A 12,549-nucleotide genomic window follows, 5' to 3' on the forward strand; every position below is an offset into this window, starting at 1 on the left:
TGTTGATCTTACTCTATCTCTACCATAAGTTAACCATCTTAATTCATGCATTGTCCCTTGTAATGACGCCTTTGATTCTTTCAACGATGCAAGCAATAAGATTGTTAATAGTTGCCACAAATCTAAGAGAGAGTTTTGCTGTTGGAGTTGAATCCACCAAGATCTGAAGGCAGGAGGGCTACATACTATGAGTCGCCCCCATTTAGAACCACGTTCATTACAATAATATCAATAGGAGCATAGATTACAAAAAAAACCCGTTGTATCGATGCTACTCTCTTGTAATATCAACATATTGCCCTGGCTGAAATTTGAAGCATTAACTCGCAATAGGGAGACATAGTTTACCAGGATCTCTGCCATTAGCAATATGTGCCATTTCTTGAATAGCACCGCCATTAGAAAGAATGTCCCATTCACTTCTAAAGTTCTCATCACGAAGGAAATTGAAAACTTTCTTTGGTGAAATTGGAAGTAGTTGCACTTAGCACAATACCATGAGGCCTGCCGGGATCATTTATTATTTTTCTAGTCATGACCCTTACATCTTCAGCGCCACTTCCTGATAATGTTGTCCATGTGTGAGAGGTAGAAGTACTCACACCAAAACAAAAATTCATCACCATTCTCTCAGCCAACTTCAACATACTCTTTCGTTCTTCTTGACTTGTGATCACCACCAACATCTCCAGTCGGCATGTTACTAGTCATAACACTTGCAAGGCATTCACACTGTCGATCTAGGGTAGCAACCCAACTGCTTTGTCATCCACTTCTACATGTTCGACCCATATGACATTTGGAGTAACCATTTGGTATTTCTTGGGTTAAACAGCCTAATGGCCTTCTTCGACATCTCAATATTGGGCTAAGACACAAATGATCCAAGGAAACATCGACCACCACCCAAATCCCCTTGGCATGTTTATTTACAATACCTTACAAAGAAACTCTCTCGATTCGGAACCAAAGGTGAAGGGACTTGAAATTTCTGTTGTCATCACTTGAAGAGCTCCATTATAGTTTTCTATTACGCCGGTTGATAAGACTTTTAGAGTCATGGCTCTTGAACTAATGTTAGAAAATATATTCGACCATTGATTCACAACCATGAGTATCTCAACAAGATTAATGTGATTCATGATAACAACGACAGTTTCTCGAGAAGCTTCTGACTTCAATCCAAATGGTTTTGGCCCTATTCCCCTCGGGAATGTTTACATGTACTCATATTCACTTAGAATCTCATAAGCATGATCAAGGCTATGCACCCACAACGGTTCCCCTAGTTGGCCTATTCTTATCAGCTTTTCCATGCTGCAACTGTAAGTTCGATGATCAATGGTTTATCTGCCTCAGTAGGTCTGGAGAGTGATCTCAGGAGGGGCTTACTCAGGGTCCCTGCTTCGATGTCTTCACGTCTTACCTAGTAAGTCGTGATGCTTCGGACTCCAAGGTGGTGATGATGGGGCAAGCTCTCTGAATTCGTACTTTGAAAAAGAGATTCGATCGAAACGTGGGATTGGCACCATATATTTTTGTATTTTCTTTTTGTAATGTGAAACTTTTGAAATGAAAAGAAAATAGGTTTTTTTACTTACTTGGCCTCAGGTGTATCTATTGCTTTGAAAACATGAAGTTTGAATCAATCCTATATTTTCATCATCGACCAAAATAGTAGTTTTGAAAACGTTTGAATTTTTGTGATTTGTCTTTGTCGAATAAATATTGAAGATGTAGAATATGAACGTTTTTTAAAACCTTTGTCACTTCGATAATTTATGTGTTTTTACCAAATATTGAGTGTAGACACCTCAATTTGAAAGGGCCACTACTCGAAAGGGCCCAAAAATACAGATTTTCCAAATAAATGGGCCAATGGGCCCAAGTCATTGAAAAGTGACATTTTGATCGAACCAAGGCCCCTAAGACCTCCTAATGGTTTGGGAGGCCCGCCAAGAGGACCCGGCATGCTCCCATCTACCCCACTCCACTCAAAACATCAGTTTTTCGATAAAATTGACCAACGGGCTTCAAAAGCCCAAATCACTAAAATGTGGTGTTTTAATCGAATCGAGGCCCTTGAGACCTCCCAATGGTCTAAATGACTCACTAAAGGGGTTTGACCTATCCTCCACTTGTCCAACCCTCACCGCTCCCCCTTTGTATCCAAGAATACTTGAATGCTCGATAAATTCTCCCACTGGCCTAAAAAGTCCGATTTGCCAACACGTGGCATTTTTTGATTAAATGAATAATTGTCAAAAATCTCAAAAAAAATAATAAATTAAAAAATGTGATACTTGGGATACCTAGCCCTCCTCTACTTCAATCACTCCACCTCCGAATCCGCAAACACCTTAAGCCCATTCAAAGCCCACAAGCCCTCAACTCTTTCCCAAATTAATTTCTCACCTTACCCTCAAAATAAAATCGATCCCATATCACCTAAACCCTAAAATGAACCTACCCTCAAAAATCCAACCCAAAACAAATCCCATCCAAGCCAAAATAACCCACAACCCTCCTAAAACCTAAGCCCAATACACTAAAAGCCCACAAACCACTATCCATACCCAATTCATTATCTAACCCATAATCCTAAACCACAAACCACTACCCACATCAATCAATCACTATTTTTATCATCAAAAGGTGACACATGTCATCACCCCATCTCACATCCCTCATCCAACTACCTACCTCATTAATTTTCTTTAAACCTCATCTACCCACACATCAACCCATCACCTTTTCTCTCAAATCAAACACATCTACCCACACCCCTAACCTATACCTCCCCTAATCTACCCACATCAACCCATCACATTTTCTCTAAAAAAATCTAATCTACCCATACCCCTAACCTATACCTCCCCCTAATCTACCATCATCATTCCCTATAAAATCCACATCTACAACCTAAACCTACACCCATCCTCTCAAGTCAAACACTCAACCTCTCCCATCAACCCATTTCAACCCTTCATTTTCACCCATTTTAACACATGACATCATATCCCACACCCTCCCAAAATATCATCAACCACCCTCTTACACAACCCTTCTTTTAATTAAAATCTCATCTCCCCAACTCACTTCACCAATTAATTACTCTCTTACACAATCCCATCCTCTCAACCATTCTCATTTTTTTTATTCCATCTAATACTCAACCCAAATAGGTTGTAAAACAACCCATTTACCCTTCTTACATAAATGCCCTTCAATCATCTCTAATTTACCCCCCCACCTTTCTCTTAAACCCCACACCATTCTACCACTTTTCTTCATTTCACCCCATTATATCCCTAAAATAATCCCTCAACATCTATAAATACCCTCCTCCTCTTCCTAAAAAAACCCCCAACTTTTACTACAAAAATTCTCCCTAACTCTCACTATTAACAACTATCACCATTCTCACTAAGAAAAATCTTACCAATTCTCTCTCACTAATCCTCCCCAAGTCTCAAAAAAAAAAAAATCACATACTACACTCATTTCTCTCATCATCTTTTCTCTACTCCTTCAACCATACAAGAGTTGTATTTTCTTAAAATACTAAGGACTCAAGAAGACTCAAAGAAGAAAAAGAAAAGTAGAAAGAAGATACAAGGTGGGTGCAACAAAAATAACCCCTTCTCTTCTACACCCTCTCCTCCTCCCTCTTCTATCATCACCCTCATCTTCACTTTGTTCAAATAGATTTGGGATGAATGGACCTCAAGGCAAATGATTCATTAGGATAATCTCTTTCAATGAGATGATCCTATGATCGAGCCGAAAGTAAATCCCTACTTAGGGTACAAATACACACACGTGGCACTTTATTTTTCACTTTTTAAAATAATCAAAATAACCGAGTCGAGTTGAGGTTACCACTATTTAACGGGAGAAAAGGGTGCCTAACACCTTCCATTTTCTCCAACCGAGCCGCTTACCCCGAATCTCAAAGATTTGATCCGTACCTTATCCATCGAGAGTCACTAAACGCCAAAATGTCACTTTTTCAAAAAATGCACATCGGGTGACCATTCACACCCACTTACAATATAGATGGTGGCGACTCCTAACATTTTTAAACCACGTATCTACACTGAGGATATAGATGTCAGTAGCTTTTTGGCTCTTTTTAGAGTCATCCCCAGTGTCCCAGTACTGGGTGAATATCGATTGAGCGTTGGACTTGGGATTTTGGAAAAATTTTGTCGTTCACAGTTTATACTCATACGGGTCAAGAGTTTTTTTTCCCCTTATTGCCCTTGGCGCCAGTTAAGATTTTCACCAGACCCGATTTTCACATTTTTGCACATCGATGCCCTTTTGGGTTTTGATCGTGCTGGTGACTTTGATCTTACCATAATCTAATTTTTTTACTCAAAACGCCCTTTTAAGTTTTCACTATGCCCTTTCAGACTATTGTAGACACCCCATTTTTGCATTTGCCTGATTAATCAAATCGTCAACCAGATCGCAATGGTTTCCAATGATGGATGATTATTCCAACACTTTATTTTGTTACCAGATATGTTTCAGAAATCCGGATGAGGTATCTCGAACTGACAAAACCTTAGAAATCACGCTACGTTAGGAAAATACATCCCAAAAACATAGAAATCATCATCTTGCAGATCAAAAAGAAGCTTTACGATAAAAATCACTAAAAAATGACAAAATTACCAAAATACCCCTAACATCAAAACAACCTTAGAGCCTACATTACACTTAGGAAAACCTTTTCGAACACATAAAATAATAAATCGAAATCAAATAAATTATTTCGCAAATTTTCACAGAATTTGACAAAATTACGAAAATGCCCCTCATAAAGTTCACGACCATTTCACACAAAAAATTTCATAAATGACACAAAACAATATTTTCATTGAATTCCTTACGAAAAATTGATTCTAAAACATCTTAGAACATTGAAAACCGACTTAAACGCGAAAAGTCCTCTCCAAGGGTAAAACGATAATTTCACAATTTTCATAATTAAAAATTTCAAAATTATAAATAAAATATTAAATAATTAAAGTGAAATATTAATAAAATTAATTTAAAATTTTGAACCAAAAAAATTGATCAATTAGGCTCTCAGGCAAAATTGTTGAGGGTTGTCAAGATATTTATTCAAGGACCCCTCCATTTGGGGGTCCAAAGAATTAAAGATATAATAGAGGGGGGTTCTCCAAAAAATTAAAGTTAATCAAGCAAGACTAACGTCAAGGTATTAATATCAATCAAGTAAGACTAAAGTCAAAATTAAAAGTCAATTAAGTAAGACTAAAGTCAACCAAGTAAGACTAAAGTAAAAAAAAATTAAAGTCAATCAAATAAGATAAAAAGTCAAGCCTAATAGAGTTATAATTAAATAATAATTCTATTTAATAGAATTCTAACTAAAATATAACTCTACCTAAAATAATTCTAATTAAAATATAATTCTACCTAAAACAATTCTAACTAAAATATAACTCTAACTAAAAGAATTCTAATTAAATACTAATTCTATCTAAATCAACCCTTAAAAAAATCTATAAATAGGGGTCCTCACACCCTATTTTCGTATCAAATCATAAACCCTAAGAGAAGTAGGTCAAAAAGCCTCCCATAAACCCTAATTTTGATGTCCCAACTCCTTACCTAACACCCATACTTCGATTTTAACTTGAAAAATACCTAGAAGCCCTTCAAAAACACCTCAAAATCCATAAAAAAAATATGAAGAATCCAGATCTAAGGAAGGTATACCTTGCCTTGGAGATCAGAAAAATCAGATCCGAAGACAGAACGAAGCGAGGAATATTGTACAAGGAGTTACTCTATCAGATCTGAGGGAACGAGAATGTTGTCTTCGGAAAGGTATAGATTTCTTAACTTTTTTATAATTACTTAGGTCTTTTAGCGATGTAGGTTATTTGGGAATTAGTAGAGATCAGCATTTGTCGGACGGGGTTGGTGCCTAACACCTTCTAATCCCGTAACATGACCCCCAGACCCTTTTTTCTTTCGTAGATTAGTAATATTTGTCTTTTTTTTAGAGTAAGTCCGGTTCCTAGACCATAATAACTAGGTGGCGACTCCCAAACCTCAAAGGTCAAAAGCGGATTCGCGCACCCCGCGGATCGAGGGCGCTTTCAACTATGCTTACATTTTTTGGATTTTTACATTACAAATCTTTCTTGGAACCTCTATATCTTTATGGCTTGGTGACTCAAGTTGAGCTGTGAGATCGGCGACTCTACTCTTGTAGTGACGCTCTTTCTGAGTGATCAATCTAGATTCTCCTCTCGAGTGTGTTGACTACTTTTTGTGGTTCAGCAACACAAGTTGAGCCGTGAGATCGGCTACTCTACGTTTCGAGTACTCTTTTTTTCCTAATATCCGATCTTGACTCCCCTCTCGAGTCTTTCAACGACTAATAAGACTTGAGGTCCGGATCAAGTTATAAGATCATTGGTGCTATCATTGTCATTATGAAGCCTTTAGAACATTCCCTGATCCGAAAGGACTTTTAGTGGGATGAAACGTTGGCTTAGGTTAAGGGTAGTGGAAAAGATACCAAAAGTTTAAGATCTGGATCTATCTAGAATGGGTTACATGTGGGATTTGTCTATTTTTGTTTCGAAAAAGTGATCTATATCTCCTCCTAACGTCTCTCGAACTTGCTTAGGCTGGATATTTGGGTCGAACTAAAGATCAAGTGTCCGATTTTTTACTTTTTTAATTTTTTTTATATTTTTAGTGGTTCATAGTTTATCCTCATGTGAGCCAAGAGTACTTTGATGCTTTCATTTTTCTGATTTTTTTTTACTATTGACTTACCCTAGTTTTAGGTTAAGAAATGAACGTGATGACTCAAAAGGGTTAACTAGGGTTAGATAGTTATTTTAGGATAGTAAAGATGGCCTTTCGTCATCTCAGGGTCGGATCTCAAGCGTAATATTTCTTGACAGTGTCAACATTGATTGGTTGCGGGAAGACTTGTCCATCCATTTCTGTGAGAATCAGAGCTCCTCCCGTCATTACCTTTTTCACGATAAATGGTCCCTCATAGTTTGGTCGAAATTTTCCCCTATCGTCCTCTTGGATTGGTAAGATTTTCTTCAAAACAAGGTCTCCTGGTGAGAAATCTTTAGGCTTGACTTTTTTTATTGTATGCACGAGCTATTCGTCGTTGATAAATCTGTCCGTGGCAAATAGCTGCAAGGCGCTTCTCTTCAATCAGATTCAGTTGATCAAACCGTACTTGAACCCATTCTGTTTCGTCTAACTCTATTTATTTTAAGATCCGGAGGGAGGGAATCTCAACCTCGATGGGTAAGACTGCTTCCATTCCATATACCAATGAGTACAGAGTTACCCCAGTTGAGGTTCGAAATGAAGTCCGATAGGCGTGAAGGGCGAAAGGCAACATGTCGTATCAATCCTTGTATGTAACATCTATTTTCTCGATGATTCTTTTAAAGTTTTTGTTGGCTGTCTCGACGGCTCCGTTCATCTTGGGTCTGTAGGGTACCGAGTTGTGGTGAGTGATCTGGAAGTCTTCGCACATTTTTATCATATCCTTGTTCTTGAAGATTTTGGCATTATCCGTTACTAATCTGTTGGGAAGCCCATATCGACAGATGATGTTGTTCTTGACGAACTTCAATACATTGTTTTTTGTGACATTGGCATATGATGTAGCTTCTACCCATTTTGTGAAGTAATCGATAGCGCCAGGATGAAACGATGTCCATTTGAAGCTTTTAGAGAAATCTGCCCAATAACGTCCATGCCCCAGAGTAAGAAGGGCCAAGTAGTAGTCATGCTGTGCAATTCTGAAGGTGGAGCGTTGATCTTATTGGCATAGATCTGGCAGAGATGGCATTTACGAACGTGCTGATAGCAATCACTTTCCATTGTTGTCCAATAATATCTCATTCTCATGATCTTCTTAGCAAGCATGTGACCATTCATATGAGGTCCGCAAACTCCACTATGTACAGTCTCGAACAATCGTTTAGCCTCTGTTTCTGTAACACAACGGAGAAGAACCTCGTGATGTGATTTTTTGAACAAAGCCCCGTTACTTAAGAAGAATTGACCTGCCAATCTTTGGATGGTCCTTCATTTATTTACCGTTATATCTGACGGGATGGTTCGATCTTTTAAGTAGGCCTTGATGTCTGAATACCACGATTTCTCCTCAGGCTCTACTATATCCACTGGTAAATAATAGGATGGTTTGTCTTGGATGCCAATTTTGATAGGATCGATGACTAGGTCCTTTGAAATACTGATCATGGAAGCAAGCGTGGCCAATGCATCTGCAAACTGATTTTTGACTCATAGCATGTAAATGAATGAGATCCTGGTGAAGTTTGAGCTCAGTTCTTCTAAGTACTCATGGTAAGGGACTAATCTTTATTCTCGAGTCTTCCATTCTCTAGTTTTCTGATAGACCACTAGACTTGAATCTCCGAATACATCGATTTCGTCCACTTCCAAGTCGATTGCTGCTTTTAACCCTGCGATATATGCTTCATACTCTGTCTCGTTATTGGGACATTGGAATTTCAATCGGATGGCGATCAAAATATGAGATCCATCTGATTTGATCAAAACTGCCCCTATTCCATTTCCTTTCTAATTTGTAGCTCCGTCGAATTACATCTTCCAACCTTGATCTTCGTCATTATCTTACACTTCTGTCAACAGGAGGGCCTCATCTGGAAAATTTATCTTTAATGGCTCATAGTTAGGTAAGGGATGCTCAGCTAAGTGGTCGGCAATGACTTATCCCTTGATGGCATTTTAAGTGACATAGGTGATATCAAATTTAGATAATAGTAATTGTCATTTTACAGTGCGACCTGTCAACGCGGGCTTATCGAAGAGATACTTGAGAGGCTCCATTCGAGAGATAAGCATAGTTGAGTAGCTAAGGAGGTAGTGGCGCAATCGTTGAGATGCTCAGACTAGTGCACAACAAGTCTTCTCGAGCACCGAGTACTTTGCCTCATAATCGGTGAACTTCTTTTTGAGATAGTAAATGGCTTGCTCTTTTTTACCTGACTTTTCGCGTTGCCCCAATACACAGCCCCATAGACATTTCTTACACCAATATACATTAGTAAGGGTCGTCCTAGTGTAGGAGGAACTAAGACTGGCGGACTGAGCAGATATTTCTTTATCTTGCCGAAGGCTTCCTGACAGTCCTCATTCCATGTTTTTGGTACATCTTTTTTCAGTAGTTTGAAGATGGGCTCGTAGATAGGCGTGAGTTGCGCAATGAAACTACTAATATACTGTATTCTACCCAAAAATGCTCTGACATCCCTTTCTGATACTGGTGCTTTCATTTCAAGAATGTACTTGGTCTTTGCTGGATATATCTTAATGCCCTTCTATTTACGATGAAGCCTAACAATTTGCTTGACGTTGCCTCGAAGACGCATTTTGTTGGATTTAGCCTCAGACTATACTTCCTTAGCCGATCGAACAACTTTCTCACATTTATCAAATGATCTTCTTCAAAGTTAGACTTAGCGATCATATCATCCACATAAACCTCCATTTCTTTGTTGATCATATCGTGCAATAAGGTCGTCATTGCGCTTTGATAAGTTGTCCCGGCGTTCTTGAGCCGGAATGGCATGATTTTGTAATGAAACGTACCCCAGGGTGTGATGAATGCTGTCTTCTCCTGGTCTTCTTCTACCATTTTTATCTCATTGTAGCCTGAGAAACCATCCATGAATGAGAACATGCAATGTCCCGCTGTGCTATCGATTAGAGTGTAGATATGAGGTAGTGGAAAATGATCCTTAGGGCTGGCTTTGTTCAAATCCCGATAATCGATGCACATTCGTACTTTCCCATCCTTCTTTGGTATTGGAACGACATTAGCTAGCCATTCGGGATACGTGGAGACTGCGAGAAATCCTGCTTGGAACTGTTTCATTACTTCATCTTTGAGTTTGAGTGTCCATTATGGCTTGAGTCTTCTAAACTTTTGCTTGATAGGCTTGCTCCCAAGAGTAATCGGCAATTTGTGAACAACGAGGTCTATGTTTAAGTCGGGCATATCTCTGTAAGACCAGGCGAAGATGTCTTGGTAGTCTTGTAGTAGTCCAATCATTTCTTCATTCTGCTGAGGGGTTAACAAGGCTCCGATTTTTACCACACGTGGGTTATCTTCAGTGCCGAGAATAACTGAGTATGTATCATCAATGTTTAGCTGAACACCTTTTTCATGTCATTCTAGAAGGTCTTTGATTTCTTTAGGGGGATATTCCACTTCGTCCTCAGACTCTTCCTCGATTCCTATGAGATCAAAGTCAAGTTCGAGATCGAAGTCATACTCATCCATTTTATATTCTGTCCTGTCTAAAGGTCCATTCGATTGAGACAAATCCCTTAAATTCTGAGAAAACTCTTTTTTTGATTTTTGGAAGATATCTATTTTTTTTAGATTTTGAAAGCTTTTTGATTTTTTTAATTTTTGAGATGTTTTTTATTTTTGAAGAATTTTTGATTTTTTTGGTTTTTGAGTAATATTTTCCAGACATCTACAATAAGAAGAGCAATCATGCATTAGTAAAGATAAAGAACCCTCCAAACAGTCTTTACCCAAGGATGAGGACTCGTTATGATCCTCGGGCGAATTGATTTTGCCTAACATAATTTTTTTTTTGAGGCCTCAGCAGCCTCAAGGGCTAGAGGGAATTATTTGCAATTGTTCAAAATCTCCCCTTCCTTGATGGGGTAGATTAGGTGAGATGGTAGTTCTTTTGGTGATTCGGAGATGACCATGATCTCCGGTTGAATTTTGTCAGAGTTGGGCATAGCCCCTCCCAAACTTGAAGGGATGATGACTGATGCCCAGTCAATGCCAGTAGGGAAGGATGGATTTTTCTCTTTGCTCACGGTGATTTCTACTTTTGTAGGTTTTCTTGTTGTTTATGTTAGATTCTTGTTCGAATCCCCATTGAGTAAGACATCAATGCCCTCCACGAGGGATGGTTGAGACTCAACAACTGAGTCTTTTTCAATGCGCTGGGGTTTTAAACTTACTATTTTATTCTTTCTGGTTGGCTTTGTTGGCAGTGGTTCCGATAAACTGTCGGGTCTGACTTGTAATTTCGGGAAGCTAATGCTGATGTGAAGAACCTTACCCAGATCCCAAATGTTTGGTTCACAATTTTGCTTAGTCGAAGTTCTTTCTTTATGTCATTCATATCCGATATATCCTTTTTCGTAAGTTTGAACCCCAAGCCGAAATAAGGAGTGTTTTTATTTGTTTCAACTGGCATAGCTTTCCCTTTTCCTCTTAGTCCTAACCCTTGCCTGGGTCGGTAACCAGCATTCTTCAATACTCAACCAATCATCAAATTAGCCTTTGATAGTTCTGTCTTTACATTTTCTTTCCCTTTTCGACGTGATTAACAGCTGCAAACTGACAGGAATGATATAACGCCTTGTATTTCGTCATCTCTTTGTCAATAAAGGGGACGTCCGGAGCTCTCCCAACTGGAATCAAGTTTTCTGCTAGTACAGATATCATCCTCTACCCCATAATAAATTTGACTCTTTGGTGCAAAGAGGAAGGCACTGCCCCAGCAATATGGCTCCATGGCTTGTCCAGCAGCAAGTTGAAGGTTGTAGGTATCTTCATGACCTCGAATGTTACCTCGAAGGTGCAGGATCCTACAGTGATTGGTAAATCTATCTCTCCCAGAGAGTCCCTTCTCGAGCTGTCGAAACCTCGAACAACCTTATTGTTGGGTTTAACATGTGACCAGTCCGCATTAAGTTTTCGAAAGGTTTCGAGAAGACAGACATTGAGGGCTGAACAATTATCGATTAACATCATAGCAACCATCATGCCCATGCACATGACCATGATATTTAGTAGCTCGACATACCCCCATCCCTTTGGCAAGAACTTACTTTCTTTGAAGACGATGGCGTTGGGAGCCATGATTTGACCCACTGTTTGTTCTAACTGTGCTGGCGAAGTAGTTGTAGGTACATGTGATTTTTTCAGAATTCTCAATAATGTTTCTTGATGTTTTTCTGACTTTTGTAGCAGACCCAGGATGCTAATCTGAGCCGGCTATTTGTTCAGTTGATCCACGACATTGTGCTCATTCTTGCGAATGAGCTTAATGAAGTTTGCTACTTCCTTGTCTGTCACGTTCCCTATTTTATCTTCCTTTCCTCTTCGTTTATCTTGCCCTTCCCCTTTTTTCTTTCTTTTCTCCTTATCCACTATTTCTTTTGTTGTTTCTTTTGCCTTTTCCCTGATGCTTAATCCTTTTATCAGTACCCTCTGACACCTCTCTGCTCTCGTCTTATGGCCAATGTCGGCCACCATTGCCCTTTTCATTGTTTCGACCCCTACAGTCGTAGTGACAGTGGTTTCATAGCTCTAGGGAACCGCTTGATTAAAGCTATATGGGAATAGTTTTGGTGAGCGTATAGTTATTGGGGATAGATTGGGCTTCACATTGAGGATGAGAGGTGGTGGTTGCGATTTGGATGTCGTGGGGATGG

At 39.0% G+C, this 12,549-nt stretch overlaps 1 protein-coding gene across 1 annotated transcript; it reads right to left on the reverse strand.

Moving 5' to 3' along the window:
- Positions 1–11,560: 11,560 nt before the first annotated feature.
- On the reverse strand, positions 11,561–11,974 carry LOC147410764 (uncharacterized). The gene has a single exon (XM_086424497.1). The coding sequence runs from the start codon at positions 11,972–11,974 to the stop codon at positions 11,561–11,563; it is 414 nt and encodes a 137-aa protein (XP_086280623.1).
- Positions 11,975–12,549: the final 575 nt, after the last annotated feature.

Source organism: Akebia trifoliata, chromosome 1 (assembly GCF_017979445.1).
Source record: "Akebia trifoliata isolate Shusen 1 chromosome 1, ASM1797944v1, whole genome shotgun sequence".
NCBI lineage: Eukaryota > Viridiplantae > Streptophyta > Magnoliopsida > Ranunculales > Lardizabalaceae > Akebia > Akebia trifoliata.

Coding starts and splice junctions, on each gene's coding strand:
- LOC147410764 (XM_086424497.1), bottom strand. CDS start 11,974: ATGGCTCCCAACGCCATCGTCTTCAAAGAAAGTAAGTTCTTGCCAAAG.